Source organism: Budorcas taxicolor, chromosome 4 (assembly GCF_023091745.1).
Source record: "Budorcas taxicolor isolate Tak-1 chromosome 4, Takin1.1, whole genome shotgun sequence".
Classification (NCBI taxonomy): Eukaryota; Metazoa; Chordata; class Mammalia; order Artiodactyla; family Bovidae; genus Budorcas; species Budorcas taxicolor.
In genome coordinates this window covers 104,800,601-104,824,790 of record NC_068913.1, presented here as the reverse complement: position 1 = coordinate 104,824,790, position 24,190 = coordinate 104,800,601, and the positions used below count along the sequence as shown (strand labels likewise).

General features: G+C 46.3%; 1 protein-coding gene across 2 annotated transcripts in view; it reads left to right on the top strand.

The window, feature by feature from the left end:
* Window positions 1–24,190, top strand: part of HIPK2 (homeodomain interacting protein kinase 2) — a 193,984-nt gene that overhangs the window by 45,744 nt on the left and 124,050 nt on the right. For both annotated transcript variants that reach the window (XM_052638357.1, XM_052638356.1), the window contains exon 2: window positions 18,605–19,688. In XM_052638357.1, the coding sequence (XP_052494317.1) occupies window positions 18,605–19,688 (1,084 nt within the window). The remainder of the gene's footprint in view (window positions 1–18,604; window positions 19,689–24,190) is intronic.

Sequence of the window (24,190 nt, the reverse complement as noted above, 5' to 3'; positions counted from 1 at the left end):
CCATTCGTCCCACTCTCCTTCCTCCTCTCAGGAAGCATTTTCACAAAGCACAGAAGCGATGCTAAACTATGAAAGCTGAGGATTGAACGATTTAGAATTTTTTAAGTTGTCTGTAGAAATGTGTGCTCTGACATTGATGGGTGAGGATGCTGAGCATCCAAACGTAATTACATTCAACCTCGTTAATCCAGACTCATTAGGGAGCGCAGCATTAAGGAAAAGCACAGTGCTAGTTAGGACAGACTAAGTTTTTCCGCGGCAGCAGACGCCTTCCAGCGTCTCAGGGTCTTAAAATGACAGGTTTGCTCCATCATCTTGCTGCGGGTCCCCCTTGGGTCAGCTGGGATCTCAGCCTCTTCTCGTCCTCATTTACTTCCTACTCCCACCCCTGAATCATCACTGGTTCCCTTAGCAAGGGATAGAGGGATCAAATAGGCCAGTGGCACACTGGCTGTGAAAAGCTTCTGCCCAGAAGGGGCACTTCTCACTTGGCCACTTTCTACTAGCCAAGTTTAATCATATGGCCAAGACTAATTGTAAGTTACTTGGCTTTAGCTGCTGCTGCTACTGCTGCTAAGTCACTTCAGTCGTGTCCGACTCTGTGCGACCCCATAGACGGCAGCCCACCAGGCTCCCCGGTCCCTGGGATTCTCCCGGCAAGAACACTGGAGTGGGTTGCCATTTCCTTCTCCAATGCATGAAAGTGAAAAGTGAAAGGGAAGTCGCTCAGTCGTGTCCGACTCTTCTCGACCCCATGGACCACAGCCTACCAGGCTCCTCTGTCCATGGGATTTTCCAGGCAAGAGTACTGGAGTAGGGTGCCATCGCCTTCTCCTGGCTTTAGCTACTTGAGGTATAACAGGATTTTCAAAGTGAAGACCTCAGGACAGTTTATTGGGATAGAGAAGAAAATATTGGGGCTTCCCAGGTGGCGCTGGTGGTAAAGAACCCGCTTGCGAGTGCAGGAGACATAAGGGACACAGATTCGATCCCCAGGTCAGGAAGATCCCCTGGAGGAGGGCATGGGAGCCCACTCCAGTATTCCTGCCTGGAGAATCCCACGGACAGAGGAGCCTGGTGGGCTACAGTTCATGGGGTCGCAAAGAGTTGGACACGACTGAAGTGACTTAGCGTGCCCACACAGAAGAAAGCATTAGACTATGTATATTCTATTTCATCCTTTTAAATATTCTGCTTTTGTGTTTTTAATAAACAATAGTAAAATAGAAATACATGATTTATTAAAAATAAATATCACGTGTTAGGAGTGTTCAGTTTTTTGTTTTTTTTTAACTGATTGTCAATCAGAAACGCTCAGGTCATAGTTTATATGGTGGATACAAATGTGCAATGAGTATGTTGTACATAGAAACTGAGTTCCATTTATGACCTGGAGTAGTGCTTTATTAAAAAAATTTTTTTTCAAAATGAAGTAGAGTTGGTTTACAGTGTTTCAGGTGTACAGCAAAGTGGTTCAGTTATACATATATATTCTTTCTCAGATTCTTTTCCATTATAGGTTATTATAAGATATTGAATATAGTTCCCTGTGCTATACAGTAGGTTCTTGTTGATTATTTTATATATAGTAGTGTGTGGGAATAGTGCCTTTCATTCAAATGTTACATGGAAAAGAAATGCAATACATTTTTAAGGTTCAGTTCAGTTCAGTCGCTCAGTCGTGTCCGACTCTTTGCGACCCCATGAATCGCAGCACTCCAAGCCTCCCTGTCCATCACCAACTCCCGGAGTTCACTCAGATTCGCGTTCATCGAGTCAGTGATGCCATCCAGCCATCTCATCCTCAGTCGTCCCCTTCTTCTCCTGCCTCCAATCCCTCCCAGCATCAGAGTCTTTTCCAATGAGTCAACTCTTCTCATGAGGTGGCCAAAGTACTGGAGTTTCAGCTTTAGCATCATTCCTTCCAAAGAAATCCCAGGGTTGATCTCCTTCAGAATGGACTGGTTGGATCTCCATGCAGTCCAAGGGACTCTCAAGAGTCTTCTCCAACACCACAGTTCAAAAGCATCAATTCTTCAGCGCTCAGCCTTCTTCACAGTCCAACTCTCACATCTATACATGACTACTGGAAAAACCATAGCCTTGACTAGATAGACCTTAGTCGGCAAAGTAATATCTCTGCTTTTGAATATGCTGTCTAGGTTGGTCATAACTTTCCTTCCAAGGAGTAAGCGTCTTTTAGTTTCATGGCTCCAATCACCATCTGCAGTGATTTTGGAGCCCCCAAAAAATAAAGTCTGACGCTGTTTCCACTGTTTCCCCATCTATTTCCCATGGAGTGATGGGACCGGATGCTATGATCTTCGTTTTCTGAATGTTGAGCTTTAAGCCAACTTTTTCACTCTCCTCTTTCACTTTCATCAAGAGGCTTTTTAGTTCCTCTTCACTTAAGTAAAACTATGTCCTTCCCAGGTGGCGCTAGTGACAAAGAACCCACGTGCCAGTGCAGGAGATGTAACAGATACAGGTTCGATCCCTGGGTCATGAAGAAGCTCTGGAGGAGGGCATGGCAACCCACTCCAGGATTCTTGCCTGGAGAATGCTATGGACAGAGGAGCCTGGAGGGCTACAGTCCATAGGGTCACAGAGTCAGACATGACTGAAGTGACTTAGGATGCATTGCACAGGTAAAAATATAGAGTTATTATCTGAATCTTTTGAATCCGTCCAGTTTCCTCTGTGTCTTCCTCAGAATCCTTGGAAGTTGCTTTTTTCCTAACCAGACCTCCCTTTCCATGGGGAACAGCATTTGAGACAAGTGACAAATGAGCTCTTGTCCCATTTCATGTTTGCCTTGTCCAGTCATTCAGAAATAGCGTACTGAGTCCTTATCCAGCCAGGCCTGGTGCCGAGGGGCCCCTGGTACCATGGAGCTCCGTCCATCACAGCCAGCCATGCATTATCCGGGCTGCATGTTCCTGGGCCTCAGCAGACCAGCTGACCTCTCCCTACTCCTCTGTCACCAACACAGAGCTCCCCCTGGGCCAGACTGTTCTGTGAGAGCATGACCCTGATGCCTCCCCTTCACACCAGGACCATAAGCGGCACCCATTTCAGAGATGAGAAAACTGAGGCTCAGAGAGGCTTCATCACTTGCTGAGACCTTGCAGCCAGCAAGCAGCAGAGCCCGTATCAGACACAGTGGCCAGGAACTCAGAGATGACCTGAAATGAGCCTTCGGAACACAAACCTTGTTGAGTTGGGACTAGCTATGTCACTAGCTGCCATCCTCTGTGCCCCAGAGCAGGACACATGAGAGCTTTTTGACGTCTTCTTCGCTGTGCTCTGGGAGGGACAGAGCAAGACCCGGTATCACCGGAGTGGGCACCTCCCCTCAGGCCGTGTGCCAATGGCCAGCACTGTGGGGTTGCTGGGTCATAGCAACACCAGGACTGGTTTGATGGCAGTGACTCACAGCATAAAAATGTCCTTGCAGCAGCCCAAAGAACCGCTGCCATCTACACAGTGTAGAACAGGCTATTGGTTGCCTGGCCAAGGGATCCCTGTACCAGCTGATTTTTATATCTGCATCATCTGCCCACAAATATTGTAAATAATATTGTGCTGCATTTTTATTATGCTTTATAGTTAGTTGACAAAGCACATCTCAGTGTTGCTTTCTTATTCACCTGTGCTCACAGTACCATTTCACTGCAGTCTGTTTCTCACTTTTTCCCCGTCTTTCTCATTTCTTTTTCCTTTTCCTCTTCCCCAACCTTTCTCCCTTCCAGCATCCCAGCCTTCTTTCCCCGCCATTCCTCTGGTTTTTATTCCCTTTGCACTGTCAGGAAATGCTTCTTCTATCTTTCCCAAATTGATCGCTAGTTGAGTTTCATCAGATGTCACTTTTAAAGGCAACTAAGAGTAATGAAAAAATTCTCTAAGGAGCAAGGGAGCTGTAACATAGAGTTACTGTTGTAAACAGCGGTCACCATTTAAATCAAGTGAGAAGGATTATATTACTGGGCTTTTAAAAGGAAGAAGGAAGGAATTTGGTCTCTGAAGAGAACCCAGGGGAAAGAGTTCTATGCACTTGGCTTTATGGGCATGGCTGGGACTGGATGTGGTGGTTGATGGTGGTAGTCGCTAAGTCACGTCCAACTCTTGCAACCCCATGGACTGCCACCTGCCAGGCTCCTCTGTCCATGGGATTTTCCAAGCAAGAATACTGAAGTGGGTTACCATTTCCTTCACCAGTATCTTCCCGACCCAGGGATCAAACCCTGGTCTCTTGCACTTCAGGTGGATTCTTTACACACTGGGCTACCAGGGGGTCTGAATGACATCTTCACAAAGTTTTCTTTGCAGGTGGATAGCAGTCTTATGAGGGAAGTGTTCAAAGAAATGCAGAAACCCGAGTACAAGAGGCAGTGAGCAACAGGTGTTGCACTGAACACGGGATGTCCTGGTTTCTCTGAATGACAGCAAGAAGCTGAGGTTTCTTGAACTGGCAGGTGTGAGGAAGTGCGGCGGGGACTCCTTAACTGTCACTTAGCTGGTGAGGACAGACTGAATTTTTCTCTGCCTTCTGGAGAAGTCATGTGGTTGTAAAGTCACACGTTCAACACAAAGAACAAGTGTATTTGTACAGAGGGGGTGTTTAGTACCACCCCCCGGCCTAGGACCTCAGTTCCAAAACTGAGATGAGAGTTTAGACTGAGGATGCTTCTACTGTCTTTCAACCAGGAGGTGGCAAAGACAGGCTCTCAGGGCAAACTGCCATTCGGCCAGCGTGACTCTGCAATTGTTATAAGTACTTTATCACAGCTTGAGCACAAACATGTTTTTTCAATGAAATGCATCTTGAATTATATTCCAGAGGGTATACATTTCTGAGGACTGCTACAACAAAGTGCCACAAACTGGGTGACCTAAATCAACAGATACTTCTTCTCTCAGGTTTGGAGCCTGCAGGTTGGAAGCCAAAATGTCAGCAGGGCCAGGCTTCCGCCGAGAATCTGGGCAGAAGCCTTTCTTGCCTCTTCCCAGCTTCCAGTGCACCCCCCAGCCAGCCTCAGCATCCCTTGGCTGGCAGCTGCATCCATCCAGGCTCTGCCTCTGTCTTCATAGGGCATTCTGTGTGTGTGTGTGTGTGTGTGTGTGTGTGTGTGTGTGTGTCTTTTCTCCTTTTTGTATAAGGACACCAGTCATATTGGATGAGAACTCACCTTAACACCTTAACTTGATTGTACCTGCAAAGAGCCTGTTTCTAGATAAGGTCGTTCACAGGTACTGGGGATTAGAACTCCAACATATCTTCTGAGGGGACACTTACTAATATAATATACCTAGAGTAACAGAGTAGTGTAGAATAATGTGTGTGTGTGCACATACTCAGTCATGTCTGACTCTTTGTGACCCCATGGACTATAGCCCACCAGTCTCCTCTGTCCATGGAATTTCCCAAGGCAAGAATACTGGAGTGGGCTGCCATTTTCTTCTCCAAATATAGAGTAACATATTTACATAATTTGTTGGGTACAAAAGAGTTGGCAGCAGTGCTGTAATAAGAACAGCAAAATGAAAAAGAGTAAAGTAGATTTTCAGTTTTGATCCTGAGTGCGCCAAACATTTCTGAAGTGGAAGCTGGGTTCACAAGACAAGTTTGTTGTGGGCTGGTCATGGGATGGGTAAGGTTAAGTAAAATGTATAATTGGGTAAGAAGTGTTTAAGAATAACTACTTTTTGGGGCCTGAAAGAGGGGAAAAAATCAAAAGCCTACTAGATTTTTAGTCTTGATTTGGTCTTGCTAAACCATTTCTGAAGGAAAAGCAAATTCAATTGAAGGCTTCCCTGAGCATCACCAGACATAGGGGTGGCCCTGAAGAACAGAAGTGCCTCATCCTCACCTAGCCTGCAACTGATTTATCTCTTCAGTGTCCTCAGGTCTCCTTCAGAAATGTATGTGCGCCCAGAACCAGAGCTAGAGGGACTTCCCTGGTGGTCCAGTGGCTAACACTCCACAGTCCCAGTGCAGCGGGCCCAGGTTCAATCCCTGGTTGGGGAACTACATTCCACATCACAGCTAAGAGTTCTCATGCCGCAGCTAAAGGTCCTACATGCCACAGTGAAAATTGAAGATGCTCTGAGCCAGCTAGCCAAATAAATAAATAAAAATAAATGTTTTTTTTTTTTAAAGAAACTAGAAACTTAGTTTACTCTCCCATTTTGGTGTTATTAATATGTGATGTTCAATTCTCTTTTATACCAGAATGACTGCCATTATTCCTTGATATACATTGCAGAGATATTCCTGCATGACTCTTTTGGGAAGCACTGCATAAGTCACCTAAACTTATGCAGAATTTAATTTAAAGTAATCACTTAGCTTTTGCTTGTATAATATTTAACTAAGTGACATCTCCTCCAGGATCCTTTGAGGCAAGACATAGGGAAGTCACAGCGTGGACTGTCTTATCTCCAAGGAGGGAGAAACAAAGAGAGTTCTTAGAAAATAATGACAACATGTCCTGAGAAAGTTATGCTGTAGCAAAATGCTTTTGGTTTCCTTAAACCTACCATTAAGTGTTGAATTGTCTCCCCACCTGTAAAAACTCATGTGTTTAATTCCTAATCCCAGGACCTCAGAAGGTGACTTCAGTTAAGGGAGGGTCTTCACAGAGGCGGTCAAGTTACAGATTGGTGAACCTGGGCCCTCGGCAATGAGAACACCAAGTCCTAACCACTGGATCTCCAGGGAGTTCCATTGAAAACAGTTTTTGAGTTTTGAGTGTATATATATGTATGTGTGTGTGTGTGTAAAATTTGTTTTCCTCTCATTGATTCTCCAGTTTCCTAAAACAAGCATGCATGTTTTATCATATCTTTCTTTCCTTCACCAGAATCCTCTTGGATTGGCAATTTTCAGATTGCTTATGAACTCTTGGTAACATGGCCTCTAGCTAATCAATCTGTAGGCTGCATGTACCTACCCACGGCAGTGAAAGGCTGGTACATCCACAGTGACTTATGGCCTAGTCCCAGGCAATGAGGCAAAGACATAGAAAGGGGAATTTGGGAGGCAGAAAGAGAAAGTCAGTCGGAACATGGAGAAGGGCTGATTTGGATGAATAATGAGCCAGTAGGTAGATAGGTATGTGGAGAATTTGTAAATGGTAGGAAGAGGATATTTTGTCAACTGAAGAAACACAGCTTATGGTAGAATTTGCAGATTCAAAGAAGATGACATAAAGGATTTTGAAAGTCTAAGAGAATCCCATTTCTTGGGAAAGCAAGGAGCATACCATGGTGCTTTTGGTTCTTTTCCCAGGGGAGCACCCCTTCTTTCTCTCCTCCTGACCCTGTGGGGGGGAAAAATGGGTTGGTGGCTTATTCTCAGCCAGGCCCTGTAGCCCTTTTTCTGTTCCCTTAATTGTTTTGTTTTTTTTTTTTTTTTCCGTCGTTTTATCCTTGACATCTCCGTGTGACTCATAGTGTTTGACAACGTCTGTGCCCCCAAGGATTACTTTATTTGCCATCTGCTCTACTTTCTACACCATTTCTCCTGGGGAGCAGCTTTTCCCACATGGATTCCATGTTCATAGAGGTGTTGGGGACAGCCCTCAGGTCAGCGACCCCTTGCCCATTCTCCTCTCCTCCTTTTTCTCCTGGTACCTATAGAATGCCTCCGCTCTGTCATTACTAATCCTACAGTGAAATCTCTCCCAAAGCAATATCTCCCTACTGGACTCTGCTCTCATCTTTGGCAACACCAGTTCCAGCCATAGAACACGAACCTTTGATTTCAGTCTTTTTCCCTTTCCATATTTTTGTCACTCTGACCTGCTCATCTTTGTTGGGCCACATTTTGGGCTCCACCCCTTTGCCCTTGGGCTTGTGCATGGACTGGTTCAGGGTCACCTTGCCCTCTTCCCCCTCTGATTCATGCTGTACAGGCTGAGCCCATCTTATTGATTTCCATTCTCTTTCCAAATGGTTTATCTTCATTTGAGATTCAACTCAGCAAATGGGAAGTAGATGCTTGATCGTCAGTGACCAGCAGCTCCAGACACTGTGACTTTGGTAAATTCAGCACTTCCTTGTCTTAGAGTTTCAGTACGAAGGGTTGAACGCTGTATATTTCAACTTGGATCTCCTCTCAGTGTTTGTCATTCACCTTGTTTGAAAACGCATTTCATTATCCCATCCCCTAAGAGAAACAACACTTTCAGACCACCTCCCGTCTTCAGTGTCACCATCTGTGGAACCCCACTCCTTTCAGCCCCCAGACATTACTATTTGATTGCTCCCTCGCCTCTGCCCTTTCGTCCCGCCCGTCAGTGTGTCTTGCCTCTCTTCTCTGCACAGTCTTAGGTTTCTGCTGCTCCCTTTCTGTTCTTTCAGGCAGTTCTTTAGTCCAAGTCCTCCCTGCTGGGAAAGCCCAGGTCAGCTCACCCAAGACCAGTGTTCTGTCCACTATGCCACTATGCATCAGAGAAGTGAATTTACCTCTTTCAGGAGGTAAATTTATGTGAATAGTTTTGAATGGTTGTATTTCTCCAGTGTCATCCTAGCCAGAGGACAGAGAAATGCCAGTGACTTGGGAGCACTGTTGTGGAGTGCATTGATTTCCCAGGTGGTGTGCAGTCAGCCTACCCCCTACTTTAGATCAGTCTCCTCTCACACGTCAGGTTTCATTTTTTTCTTGGCTGTTATGGTACTTCTCCCCTTAGTTGATGCTTTGACTCCAAGACCCTAAAGCATGAAGAAAAAAGGGTTAACAGCACTGATTTGTGAGTCAGGCAGACCTCAGTTCAGATCCCAGCCCTGCTGGTAGTGGTAGAGTGAGCTTGGACAAGCTAAATCATCTCCCTAAACTCAACTTGGACTACTGTGGTGGCTCAAATGGCAAAGAATCTGCCTGTAATGCAGGAGGCCTGGGTTCAATCTCTGGGTCAGAAAGATCCCCTGGAGAAGGGAATGGTAACCCACTCCAGTATTCTTGCCTGAAGAATCCCCATGGACAGGGGAGCCTGGTGGGCTACATACCATGGGGTCACAAAGAGTCAGACGTGACTGAGCAACTCACACACTTTCACACTCGGCTTACCTGTCTTTAAAATGGGAAATGCAGGAGAAGGAAATGGCAACCCACTCCAGTATTCTTGTCTGGAAAAGTCCATGGATAGAGGAGCCTGGCAGGCTGCAGTCCATGGGGTCACATGACTGAGCATGTATGTATGAGGGTGGAGGGAAATGGGTTGGTAGCAACAAACTGGTAGAACTAAAAAATAAAAATAAAAAATAAACTGGGAAATGCACTTGACCTTACAGTTAGTTGTGAGGTGTGACCTTATAGTTGTGAGGTGTGCACACCTAGAGTCTGACAGAGCAAACCCAGTCACAACAGCTGCTCTCCAACTTGTTAACTGCATGTTAGATGACAGTAAGGTGAGTATCTGGTGGTAGGGCTTCACACCCGCTTCTTCAGTATTCAAAAATTACTTCTAGAAGGTTGAAGTTATCAGAAGAGGACAATTCTGGATAAGTAGACTGTTGGGGCACCAGTGTAGACTAGCAGTTATGTTGGGAATGAGCCTTTGTTAATGTATGACTGCTAGTAAAAACTCCTAAGTTGCTGTTTCCAAGCAAAGCCCCATCTTCCTGAGGGCAGGGGCCATAGTGCTGGCTGCAAGCTCCCAATGCCCAGTCAGCAGGAGCTGGAACACTGCCCTTCAAAAGACATAACGTCTTTCTAACTGCAGCTCGACTCTTACTTTGCCTCCCCTGTAAACCTTTGCCTAACTGTAGCCTATGGTGATTCCCGCCTCTGAACTCCTGTTGCGTTTATTTTGGCAAGTTGTTTATGTTGCTCAGAATTGCCAGATGTCCTTTTTACTTTGCATTGACCTTGGCAACCCCATGGGATTTTAAGCTCCTTTAGCACAGAGCCAGTGTCTTAGATATCTTAGGCTTCCTTTTGTACCCAATTCCAGCCTTTTTATAGAGAGAACCCTGAATGGAATCAGTAGTATTGTGATTGTGCTTATTGATAAAGAATTCTGTAGAGCTTGTGGTTGATTCTAAACTGAGTTCTGGTGGGACAGACTATACATTTAACGTTAAACAACTAGCAGATAATTAGACTTTGATGGAAAACTATATACAAGTTTCACGGACATTTAGTATACACTGTTTTGGAAATGTATCATTTAGAAATGGGCTAACCTGAAATTATCTTGTACTTGTGAAATAGAAACTTGACAAGCAGGATTACTGTCATTAAAATTTTATGAATATTGTTATATATGTCAATGAAAAAGTTTTTTCTATTACCTTTCAACCCCCAGAGGCATCAAATTATGGTAATCAAGGATTATACTGATAACTCTTTTCTAAGTGTTTCTAAATGTCCATTCAGATGCATTTTTCTAACATTCATATATTTTTTATATTTTTTGAAATATTCTGTGATTTTATTATGTCTTATGTGCATAATGTGATTCGTAAGGGAGATATAGCAGTCAGCTAGGTGTGGGAATTAATCCATCCTTTGAGTTCTGGATTCCAAAAAAAAGAAGAAAAAGTCTGTAACTTCTATCAAATGCTATTTGGTAGAAGTGTGTGTCCGAAGGACTATAAAAGTGGTGAAGCTGGCACCTTTTAAACTAAGGTGATCTCTTTTTTTCCCTAAGTTTTTGTTTTCATTGTTGTTGTTACGTCATGTGGCTTGCAGGGTCTACCTTTGCCCCTTGGAATGAAAGTGTGGACTCTTAACCACTGGACCGCCAGGAAATCCCCAAACTAAGATGTTTGTGATTCCATTCTCTTTAATAATGTAACTGGATTCTGGTGGTGATCTGCAACACCAAAATTAAACTTTACATCCTGATAAAAATGGTGCCACTATTTGGCTTGTAATTCCTCCCCTTGAGCTTTGAGAGATTCCAGTGCAATTGAATTCAGTTTAATTTTTTTTTTTTTTAATCATAATCGAACCCTCACTCATCCCTGTAGTTTCACCAGAGTCTGATCTTCCAGTAGATAATTTTGGGGTGGTGAAATGAAAAGGAAATGTACTCAGATGTGAAGCAACTCTTCAGTTCATCTAATTGTGAAATATAAAATTATGAAGAAACTAAGCAAATAAGTGGGAAAAAATGAACTAAATAAGCCAGTCCTTTGACAAATGACCTTTTAAAAATGCTTGTGACTTAAGAGCTCAGAAAGATCATGAAAACTTTTTAAACTAACCTTTTTTTTTTTAAGGTGGAAAAAAATTATTCTTAACCCTAGAAAAATAAATTTCTCATTGAACTATTAAGACAAAGAAGGCACATAGAATTACCCAGGTTTGAACTTCTGGGGCCAGGGTCTGTTTTTTCCGCTTTATTATAGGTACCTAAACCCATCACTTCACTGCCTAGTTTTCAAACTAGGACCTTTGTAAGAATGAAAGTAGGGTGGGTGCCCTCATTAATTGAATTGTTGTGATGGGTAATTCCAGATTGTCCCAAAGTCAGACGTTTGTTTACTCTGTTCATGAAACATCTGGCCTGGAGCCTGGTACAGACTAGGTGCTCAAGATTTTAACTTCTGGAGAATCATGAGACTCCTAAGTAATAGGGTTTGAAATGAAGTGTGATCACATCTATGGACATAAATGGCCTCCAACTTCCCTGGTGGCTTAGGTGGTAAAGATCCACTTGCAATGTGGGAAACCTGGGTTCGATCCCTGGCACAGTGTAAAGAACCTGCCAATTCAGGAAACACAAGAGACGGGTTCAGTCCCTGGGTCAGGAAGATCCCCTAGAGTAGGAAATGGCAACACACTCCAGTATCCTTGCCTGGAAAATTCCATGGACGGAGGAACCTGGTGGTTTCTATTCCATGGGGTTGCCAAGAGTTGGATATGACTGAGCGACTGAGCACGCACTTTTAAAAATAGTATTTTGAGGTGCAGACTTATATGCATGCTTTTTTAAAAACATTTTATTTATTTATTTGACTGTGCTGTGTCTTAGTTACAGCATGTGAAATCTAGTTCCCCAACCAGAGAACGAACCTGGGCCCCCTGCATTGGAAACAGAGTTCAGCTACTGGACCACAAGGGAAGTTCCACATGATTTTTTTAAAATGCAAACTGAGGATGTGAATAAAGTGACCAAAAGAGAGCCCAGGGCTTTTCTTTGCCTTTAACACACAGGCTGTCAGAAATGCACCCTAAGTATCAGGAGCCTGGATTTGTGTGGGGTGTGTGAGAGAGAGGTCTTTTGTCTTTGTTGGTAAGAAGAAATACCTTCTTACAAATCATGGGCTTTAATTCTGCTGACTCTAGGGTGTATCTTAATGCCCATTTTATTGGGGCGTATTTCATTTGCCCTATGCAAGGAAGAATATATTACATACATACAGTTGTATTAGTTGACTTAAACTTTAATAAATTTAAGTGCCTCTTACTGATCACTTTTATAACATCCACATAAACTTGTATCGGTAACATTAAAAAGCACACAAGGCCCTGATGAATATCTAATAGTCAGTGTTGATGATTCTGACCTCGTTATGAGACAGATGGTAACAGGGCTATGCCTTTTAGAAGCCAGAGTTCTAAGTTATGGTGCCTGGCTGTGGGCTCATTTGAGTGACAGTGTGACCATCGTGTCAGGAGTTACCTTGGGAGGCTGCTCAGGCTTTCGTGAATTGGGCTGGCTCTCATGGCCCCTCTAGGGAGCAGGTGTTGAGTTTTGCAGATTTATCCTACAGTGATTTCCCAGGTCCCTCCTCATGAGCTTAGAACCCCCCTCACACCCGAGTCTCCCACGAAAGGAGGAGAAAAATTCTTTCTCTTCCAAGAGCCAAATAGGAAGGACAGAGATGACTTTAAAAGCAATTGAGATTGTTCGTAAGATCGAACCGAAAATGTCCATTAAACCCCCTGCCTTTTCTGAAAAGAAAATCGACCAATAAGGAGGGTGGCAGGCCTTCCAGAGTACAATACAAGAGTTCAACACAGAGAGAAATGAAAGGAAACAGGACTTCCCTGTGGTACAGTGGGTAAGAATGCTCCTGCCAACCAGAGGGACGTGGGTTCGATCCCTGGTCCAGGAAGAGCCCACAACTTTGTTGCGTTCCTCAGAGCAGCTAAGCCCATTCACTGCAGCTCCTGAAGCCCGCATGCCCTAGAGCCTGTGCTCCTCAGCAAGAGAAGCCTCCGCAGTGAGAAGCCCGAGACCCTCGAGTAGAGAGTAGGCCCTCCTCACCGCAACTAGAGAAAGCCTGTGCAAAGCACCAAAGACCCAGGGCAGCCAAAAAGAAAAAGAGAAAGGAAAGAGATGAGAGGAAATAGCTCTTCCTAGACTGGGAACCATAAACACTGTTGCCTTCTTACTCCCCAGCCTTGGGGAGTTGAATAAATCGAATGCAAAAGGTGTGGATTGGGCTTTCCGGGACTCCATTAATCAGGAGGTTTTGTTCCAGAAAAATACTCTCAAAAAGAAGTGTTTGGATAAGTTTGTTTATTCCTGTAGGATTAAGAGTAAGTTACGCAGCTACCAGCAGTCTTTTATCTCTTATAGGTTGGAGATTTAAAAATAAATTATTGTTGTTATTATTATTGGAGACTTTCTTTCGCTATATTTTCTTTGAGCAGTTTGCTTCACAGAGCAAAATGACCTCTGCTAAAGAATAAGGGTAATAAGACTGTATTGGCAAACCTCCAGGTCCAAGATAAGTAAGCTTGGGGATGTAATGTACAATCTGATGACTGTAGTTAACAAGCTGTATTGTATCCTTGAAAGTTGCTAAGAGAGTAAATCTTAAATGTTCTCACCACACACACACAAAAGGTAAGGTGTGAGGTGATGGAGGTGGTAGCTAACCTTATGATTATCATTTTGCAGTATCAACGCATACCAAATCATCATGTTGTACACATCAAACTTCCACAATTTCGTATGTCAGTTACATCTCGTAAAGCCAGGGGGTTGGGAAATAAGACTGTATCAGGACCTGTGACTGTTTCTTAGAACAGTGGCTGCTGATCTTATGAAGGGGCAGCAGTGGCTATACCAGGCCAGGCTGGTGTGGCAAAGGGCATCTCTAGCCATGCAGATCTCCTCTCTGATCCTGGGACTCTGTCACCAGAGATAGTGAATGACAGTTTCCACAATTTTATGACCCTTGGCTGTCATCCCAGTAGCAAACAAGTCATAAGCCATTCTCTTCCCCTTTGTAAAATTCCACTTCTATACCCTGGCCTTTCCACCAAGATTTTTTGAAACAGTGAAAACAGAGAATAGAATTGCATCTCCTTTATGTAACTTGAGCGTGTTTTTTCTGCCACCTCTAACCTCTTCACTGCACAGCCCGTCCCCCTCCCCCCACAGTTCCTTGGCCTTAGTCCTCCTGCCTCGAAATACCAAGGATGGAGAAGTTAGGGGCAAGCTTCATACCAGAGAATAAAGGAAATGCTTACTGCTTTGCCTTTTCAGGGATAAAGTTACCAAAAGCCAAGGAATTGGTTGTCTATATATTGTATAAAATATCTGGAACAGTTGTTCATTCGCTCAGTCATGTCTGACTCTTTGCGATCCCATGGGCTGCAGCACGTCAGGTTTCCCTGTCCTTCACCTTCCCTGTCGTTCACCATCTCCCACAGTTTGCTCAAACTCATGTCCATTGAGTCAGTGATGCCATCAACATCTCATCCTCTGTCCTCCCCTTCTCCTCCTGCCTTCAGTCTTTCCCAGCATCAAGATCTTTTCTAATGAGTTGGCTCTTTGCATCAGGTGGCCAAAGTTCGAGTTCAGCTTCAGTTTGCATCAGGTGGCCAAAATTGAAGTTCAGCTTCAACATGAATCCTTCCAATGAATATTCAGGGTTGATTTCCTTTAGGATCGACTGGTTTGATCTAGAACCGTATGGTTATTTAATACTGGTGTATATAGAATAGTCATTTTCTGTGCTATTGTAGAATTGAGGGGAAATTGACAAAAAACGGGCTCAGTGTGAATTCTGAATGAGCAAGCCGGAATAGTCTTGTCAGGCAGAAGGCTGTCTACAGAAGTGTAGTCATGTCACACAAGTAGATACTGGAGTTCAGGAACCAAACAAGACAGGAAGCCTCTGTCAGATCTGTGAGGTCAGGGTCAAGGTGGGGTTCAGAGCAGCTGTTGGGTGTTGGGCTGAGGTTGACCCTGGGAAGTCAGAGCACATCGAGGATGAAGTATAGATAGAACGTGATTGCTGACACCAGAACAGGAGCTACCTAGGCTGTGCCCTGGTTTGGGTGGAAAAATATAAGCAGGTTTTTCTTTATTCTCCAGAGAGAGGCCAGGTTCCATAGGTACTTGTGACTGGTGATTACTCTATTGCTAGAGAGCTAAGCTCTCCTGGAGGCCTGGTCAGATAGAGTGCTTCATTCCATCAACCGAGTGCCTCCTATATATAACAATCGTGGCTTAATGCTGGGAGAAAAAAGAAGTGTGGGGTGTCAACTGTAGCGCGTGCCCTCTGAATGTAGCCTGTTTATGGAAACATGACTTAAACATGGGAAAAGTTACATAGCACAAAAGCTAAGTCATTCAACTCAAGACAAGATATTCTGCAAGGTAGAAATGAATTTGTGAGCAAATGGGCAGTGCATGTGGTAAGTGGCTTAGAAACAGAGAATTGGGAATATCACTGTGCATTGGCGGTACCTGGGGAGAAGAGGCATATGAATTGTTTTATCTTTGAATAACTTGAGAGAAGCGGTGAAGGCATGCCAGGTGGGGGTCGGGGGCACTGCACAAGAGCGTGGTGGTGGGAAACGAACGAGACAGTCTAGCAACAGGGAGTAGAACATTTTAATTAAAACTGAGGGTTCAGGAAGGTTAATAGTTGGAGGTGAAGCCAGCAAAGCAGTTCAGATCAAAATGTGAAGGTGCTAAGAGTCCTCAAATTTATCTTCTAGACACTAAGGAATCATTGAAAGTTTTGGGGCAGAGGCGTGACATGCCTAGAAATGTTCTAGGAAGATAATCTGGTGGCTGAATATGGGCAGATTGGGGGAAGAAAGAGCGCTCAGGTAGGCCAGATGTCTGTGCTTGCTTCTCTCTACTGGAGAGTGATAAATGTTTTCACTGTGGAAGAGGCAGCAAGAACAGAAACAAAGAGGTGGTTACAAGAGACATTTTGGAGGATGGAGAAATAAGAGTCCACACCTTCTTGTCCATGGAGGCAAAGAAGAATCATCAAAGACAAATCCACAGTTTTGGAACCAAATGACTAAAAGAATATTTTATGAACAGACATGGGGATGTGATCACGGAGGTGAAATGGCTACATTTTTAGGAAAAGACAGGGAGTTCATCTTTGGAACATCATCTATGATATTGTAGCAGGAGGCAGAAATAACCTTCCTGGAAGGCACAGCAGAGCAGTTGGCCTGTGATGACCGTGTGGGGGTCGCGAGAGCTTAACTCCAGAGAGAGCGAAGTCCAAACATTGGCGATGCCCAAATTTTAAAGGAGGAAGAGGAAGCAGCCAGCACAGTGTGCAATCAGATGCAGGATGGGGAGTTTACAGATTCACAGGGCACACAGATAAGAGCATCAAGAAGGAAGTCGTGGTCGGCAGTATCAGATCGGTCAGTTGCCAAGAGGGCAAAGAGAGTAGAGGCTGAAAAAAGGCCACTTATTGGGCAATTAGGAAGTTGTTTACCTTCAAGAGGGCATTCCTGTTCAGTGTGTATGTGTGCATGGGTGGAGCGCGATTAAGGAGTGAGCCTTGAAGACAAGGGAGCATCAACCACTGCTTACAGGTGAGAAGAAGGGAAGGATCAAAAGGGCAGGATTCAGCTGGTACTCCCCCTCCAAGCTGAGACTGTCCGTGTGCACGGTGTGAAAGCAGAAGAAAAAGACTGTCATTGATTCTTTTGGCAAAACTGTATTAAGTACCTGCTAAGAACTTGGATCCGGTTAACATAGAGAAATTGAAAACCGAAAGAGAACAGATCATGGAGGGAGTTCAAAAGGAAATGGGAGAGGCTGAATCCTGAGAATTGGGGGAACTTTTAGCGTCAGAACAGGGAGACCCTTCTTCTCTTGAACCGGAGAGATGGAAGAGAGGATGGAGGATGGGGACAAATTCAGGGATGTTTTGAAATGAAGAGAATAGAGGTGGAAAGCAAGGCTGCTGGCCTCAGGCTGCTGGACAGTGTGGAAAGTGGGTTGTTGCTGAGAGAAAAGGTAGATGAGGTCAAAGGGAAAATGTTAAATAACCACCCACAGGCAATGCTAGGGGCTCAGAAAGACACACACTAGGATCATTAAACACCAGTGGTGCTTGAGAGAAGCCCCACTCTCTGTGTGCTTTTATAGGAAATGTTTCTTAACTACGCTTTAGAAGATGGGCAATGTTTATTTCTGCTTTTACCTGCAAGGATTTACCCTTCCTCATCGCCTCGTTACTTTTCCTTAATTCGTTGTCTGTGAATTTTTGTTTGTGTCCAGCATCACCATGGTTACAAATTGCACAGCTATTCCATAGTTGTGGTCTTCTAGATTACTGAGGTCTCTTAAACTGTGGGTGAGGTTTTGATATGAAATAATAGTACTTTCTAGATAAACTGATTGATACGTGACTTTAGCAGGAAAAGTGAGTGAATAGAGCCCATGAATTATGCTACCCTTTACCCTAGCCAACTCTCCCCCACCCCAAAAAAAATGTTGATAAAATGATTTCAGACTATCTCAGTGAAAACGTCAGACCAACTGCTGGTCAGTTCAGCCCTACAGAATGGTTTAAGGTGAGTAAGACACCAGGGGGTAATTATGGTTCATCTGGAAGCTAGCAGATCATGAGTGGCCCTGTGATTGGACCTGTGTGGGAAGCTTTTTCCTCAAATGAGCAAGCCTGACACTTGCAGGGCCTGTATATGGGCAGGGAGTACCCAACCATGTGAGACAGCTAAGTATACAGTAGGTAACCGGGCCACCTGAGGCAGCCTTCAGGTTTAACTGGGTTGCCACCCGATGAGAACTGAGGAAGAATTTGTTTCTATTGCAGACAATGCTTATTAGGAAAAAAAACCAACATAACAAGCTAAATTCTGGAATTCTAATTCCATCTCCGAGACTTGGCCGTACTCCCACCCTTCGAGTCTTCTACCGGAACTCCCTGGGCCCACAGGCTTAGTGGCCAGATTGTGCTTCTGGGTGGAACAGAGTCGATTTTCCAACCTTTTTTTAAAATTTATTAATTTTTTGGCTGTGCTGGGTCTTCATCGCTGCATGCGGGCTTTCTGAAGTTGCGACAAGCAGGGGCTCCTCTCCAGTTGCGGTGCACGGGCTTCTCGTTGCGGCGGCGTCTCTGGATGTGGAGCACGGGCTCTAGGACGTGCAAGCTTCAGTAGCTGTGACGCGCGGGGTTAGTCGCTCCACGGCATGTGGGATCTTCCCCGACCAGGGATCGATCAGGCGTCCCCCTGTCGTGCAAGGCAGATTCTTCACCCCCCGGACCACCAGGGAAGCCCCTTTGCCCTTGTTTTGAAGTGGAAAGACAGTATTCTCGAGGACCCACACCGCCGATCAGAACCCAAGGGGCCATGTCACGTTCATTCACGCGAGGGCGACTAACATCTCTCTCTCTCCTCCCGCAGGTATGGCCTCACATGTGCAAGTTTTCTCCCCTCACACCCTTCAATCAAGTGCCTTCTGTAGCGTGAAGAAACTGAAAGTAGAGCCGAGTTCCAACTGGGACATGACCGGGTACGGCTCCCACAGCAAAGTGTACGGCCCGAGCAAGAACGCGCCACCGTCCCAGCCAGCCGCCGCGACCGTCAGCGCCTCCCTGCCCATCCCCAACCCCAGCCTCCCGTACGAGCAGACCATCATCTTCCCAGGAAGCACAGGGCACATCGTCGTGACCTCAGCCAGCAGCACTTCCGTCTCCGGGCCCGTCCTCGGCGGACCGCACAACCTCATGCGTCGCAGCACTGTGAGCCTTCTTGACACCTACCAAAAATGTGGACTCAAGCGGAAGAGTGAGGAGATCGAGAACACGAGCAGCGTGCAGATCATCGAAGAGCATCCACCCATGATTCAGAACAATGCGAGCGGGGCCACCGTAGCCACTGCCACCACCTCGACTGCCACCTCCAAAAACAGCGGCTCCAACAGCGAGGGGGATTACCAGCTGGTCCAGCATGAGGTGCTGTGCTCCATGACCAACACGTACGAGGTCTTAGAGTTTCTGGGCCGAGGGACGTTCGGGCAAGTGGTCAAGTGCTGGAAACGGGGCACCAATGAGATTGTGGCCATCAAGATCCTGAAGAACCACCCGTCGTACGCCCGCCAAGGTCAGATTGAAGTGAGCATCCTGGCCCGCCTGAGCACGGAGAGCGCCGATGACTACAACTTCGTCCGCGCCTACGAGTGCTTCCAGCACAAGAATCACACGTGCTTGGTGTTCGAGATGCTGGAGCAGAACCTCTATGACTTTCTGAAGCAGAACAAGTTCAGCCCGTTGCCCCTCAAGTACATTCGCCCGGTCCTCCAGCAGGTCGCCACCGCCCTGATGAAACTGAAAAGTCTAGGTCTTATCCATGCCGACCTCAAACCGGAGAACATCATGTTGGTAGATCCATCCAGACAGCCATACAGGGTGAAGGTCATTGACTTTGGTTCTGCCAGTCACGTGTCCAAGGCTGTGTGCTCCACCTACCTACAGTCTAGATATTACAGGTAAGGCCGTGTGCCCTGAGATAAGAGATGCTGAATGTCCAGCAGCACTCACAGAGCGTGTGCCGTGTTGGTCTCTGCCGGGGAGATAAAATTGCTGCTCTCGGTGGTCATGATTTAGTCGGGAAATTAGGACATGTGCACTTGGAAACAATGATTAGAAGTCACGTGAAAACAGAGCCAAGTAAGATTCTTGGCGTAGATGTTCAAAGTTGGGAGGGATTCCTGGCAGGGTGGGGCTGGGGCTAAGAGCAAAGGCATGGCAGGGGAGTCAGGTCGTCATGGACGGATAGAATCCAGATGCAGATGAGGAGAGAGAGGGACACACATGATGAAGACACTCCAGCAAAATGCCCAGAAAGACTCACAGCAGATTGGAGGACTGCCCACCTGGCCAGAACAGAGGATCCGTGGTGGGTGGAAGAGCTGACCACAAGGATAAGCTGGCACCGGGATGCTGGGGTCTTAGTGACCAGACGAAGGGGTTGCAGTTGCGTCTGTAAACGTGGAGTAAGCACCAACGCATTTGCGCAACAGAGGGTTATGGGATGAAAGTGATGCTCTGAGAAGGTGGTCCGATGTCCCTGTAGGAGGAGGAGGCCAGGGGGAGGGTCTGTAGCCTGGGGACCAGGCCGCCTGCTCTGGTGATGGGAGAGCTCCAGGCTTGGGGTCAGGAAGATGAAGGATTGTAACACCCTTGGTTGGAAAATGTGAAACTTCCATTCCTTCACTCAACAAAGATTTATTTCACTTCTGTCATGAGCTAGGCGCAGCGCTGGGGATGGGAACACACCCAGGCCAGCAGGGGCAAGGCCGTCACCATCCTGAAGTCTGTAGCATACAGCTTCCCACCCTTGGCTCCATGTCAAAGTCACCAGCGGGTGGATAGAGCTTTAAAAGAAAACACCCGATTTAGGTCCCAGTCCCCACAAGCTGAAGAGACGTCTCTAGGGGAGGTGTCCCGCACGGGTGATTGTCAGGGCTCTCCTGGGGCTCTCAGCACACAGCTGGGGTTGAGAGCCGCCGTTCAGGAGGGACCCAGATGAGAGCCCTGGCTCGGGTCAGGGAGGCCTCGTTGCTCTGCTCACTAAAGTGTGTGGCTGGGCTGGTTGCCTTGTTCCTGACCCGTAAACTGGGTGGGTCTGGGCACCAGCCGTGTGGGGCTGGTGGATGATGGAGCCAGGACATGGCTTGGGTGCTCGGCTCTGAGTCCAGCATGTGGTGGGCGCTCAGGGCTTGGATAGGAACAGGAACAAGTGAGTCTGTTCTGGGAGGTGGCAGTGGGCGGCGCTTGAGGGAATGTTTGAACGGTCCAAGACTCGTGGAGGTTGGCAAGAAACGAAACTAAAACCCAGGAGAGGATGGGGGCTGATGACACATTTAGGAGGTTGACACGTGGGTGGTGAAACCTGAATCCCTCGACTTCATCGTGCCCAGGCCCTGTGGGCCCGGCCCCGAAGGGTGAACACGCTTTCCACTCACCCTTCCGTCCCGGCCATGGAGGAGGTGAGTGTGTCCAAGCCACGTGGGCACAGCCAGCCCATCAACCCATTCTGAGGCCGTCCTGGTGCCTCCCCAGCTTGTCTGCCCACCCCCCAACCTGGCCAGATCTGCACAGGTGCCCTCACCCCAGGGTCTCCTGACCCAGCCCGGCCCTCACCCTTGGGTCTCCATCCATGACCTCACGCCCCCTCCCCTTGATGGTCTGTGGCCACGAGACAGGCATCCCCATGGTCCCCCACCTCCCTCATCTCAGTCCTGACTCAAACAGGATTGCAAGCCATTCCACCTGTTCCATCCACCACCATCCCCTCATCCCTTCTTGAGCATCCAGGGAGGAGCCTCATGTCCATGTCCCCTGGGTTTCTGGAGGGGTAGACCTGTATTGCTCACCCGGTTCCTCTCCACTTACCTGCTTCTTAAGACTCTGTGGTCAGCTGTTGGACCCTCAGCCCCGGAGCCAGGCAAAGAAGGAGGCTGTGAGCCTGGTGCCGTGGCCGCCACGGAAGGGAGCCTGGGCTTGCAGACCCCAGGGGAGGGCGTGAGGAGGTGGTTGGGTAGGGCTGGGATGGCAGAAATTCTCTTGAAAGTGCCCTTCTCTCAACGTGCGGTCTGGGTGGCATCATGTAGGCTCACCCACCCGTCTGAGGGATAGTCAGCGCTGTGGCCAGCTCCCCGCTGGCACTTGGGGGTGCCAGACCAGCATGCCAGAGGCCACTTCTTCCTGGGTCTTGGCCTGAATTTAGGGTGAACTGCAGCAGGGTCAAGATGCTCAGGCTTTTATTATTTTGATAACTTGATGCCATTTAGTGAAGAATACTGGCTTCATTCATGTTTACTAAAAATCGAGCACAGCAATCCTCAATGCTTAGTCCTCAGTCGTGTCCAACTCTTTGCAACACCATGGACTGTAGCCCACCAGACTCCTCTGTCCGTGGGGTTTTTCAGGGAAGAATAGTAGAGTGGATTGCCATTACCTTCTCCAGGGGATCTTCCCGACCCAGACGCTCCCCTGGTGACTCAGTGGTGAAGAATCCACCTGCCAGTGCAGGAGATGCAGGAGAATTGCAGGAGAATCGGGGTCGATCCCTGGGTTGGGAAAATGGACAGAGGAGTCTGCTGGGCTACGTACAGTCCATGGGGTTGCCAAGACTTAGATATGACTTAGTGACTAAACAACAACATGCTTAACGTGGATCTTAGTAACCTCAGCATACCTTTTTTCTTTCCTTATTAAATGGAGAACTTTCACCTTTTCACTTAAAAGAAGCTGTTTACAACTTCTCTTCGGTAGCTCTGAATTCCCAGCATCACTACTTTTGCACTTTGGGGCTGTTACTAAGTAAAATAAGGTCTACTTGAACATAGGCACTGCCATATCACAGTCAGTCTGATCGTCGAGTTGGCTACCAGGAGATTCTACTGGGGGCTCACAGGCAGAACATGCTGAGCGAAGGGAAGATTCCCGTCCTGGCTGGGATAGAATGAAACTTGATGAGATATTATCACGCTCCTCATAATAGCAAGCAATTTAAAACTTAAGAATTGTTCATTTCTGGAATTTTTCACTTAATGTTTTTGGATTGAGCTTGACTATGATTAAGGGGGAGGGACTACTGCATTTGATTCTATATCAATACCAGTTATTTTTCTTTTTTTTTTTTTGGAGCAAGCAATAAGTTGATGCTTGGATATTTCCACTGTCAGTGTGACCAGCAGACTGAAAACAAGACTAAATATTAAGCGCTACCCAGGAAAAACAAAAAGACATTCCATTCAGGCAGGAGATAGTGATTAAAGTGTGTGAATTTTTGTTTGTTTCTGCTCCAAGCTGTTCAAAATACTCTTGTCTAGATTTCATTTGAAATACTTAAGACTGTTACCAGGACCAAAGAGGTAGGAGGGGTATGCATGAAAACTTAGGACATAAAAAATGGCCAGTAATCTCCTTCAGAATAATCCAGCCTTTTTTGCCTGGTTCAAAAGGTTTCAGACACTATCTTCAAATTGGGGGTGGAGATATATTTTAATTCGGTTCAACTCATCACATGTTCATTGGGTGTCCTGTGGTGGATGTACTGAAGGGTGGGAGAGATAAGACACAAGATTTCCAATCTGGAGGAGTTTATGGTTTCTCTGAGGAGATTAAAAGACACAAGCAGATTGCCTGGAGTGTAATTCTGATACTTTGATATTGCAAATGTTTGATCACTCAGCAGATACTCATGGAGACTCTAGGGAACCCGTGATGAGAAAAACCAGTAAAAGAGATTCAAAGTCAATGAAAGATTTTGCAAGATGGGTTAATAGGGAAGATTTAGAGAGCACAGCTATATATTGAAGGACGGTTGAGGTCTGTCTTAAAGGAAATGTGAGATGGGGGTGGGGGGCAGCCTGAGAGGCACGGAGACTGGAATAAATAAGGGAATATGGTGGGGGTGGGGAAAACGACATGAGATCTGCAAGTAGTTGGAGGCCTGGGTTGGAAAGGAAGGGTTAGGCGAGAGAGGCCAGACAGTGGAGAATTTTGATTGAGGCTTCAGGGGCTTGGATTTAACAAAGGAATAATTCAGTGACATTAAGAATATTAGTGAAGTTTATCAATTGAAATGGCAGGAAAACGTTTGGGAGAACGCAGAGGCTAGGAGACAACAGTAGTTATTCATGAATAAAGGGAAGAGGCCATAGATTATAATGGGGATTCCCCCACCCCCAGCAGTATAAACGTGAACATGTGTTTTTTGGCTGCTCTGGGTCTTCTTTGCAGTGCAGGGCTTCCTTTGTTCTTGAGCACGTGGGATCTTAGTTCCTCTTGTTGTTCAGTCACCAAGTCATGTCTGACTCTTTGCAACGCTATGGACTGCAGCATATCAGGCTCCTCTGTCCACTGTCTCCTGAAGTTTGCTCAAACTCATGTCCATTGAGTCAGTGATGCTATCCAACCATTTCATCCTCTGCCACCCCCTTCTCCTTTTGCTTTCAACCTTTCCCAACGTCAGAGACTT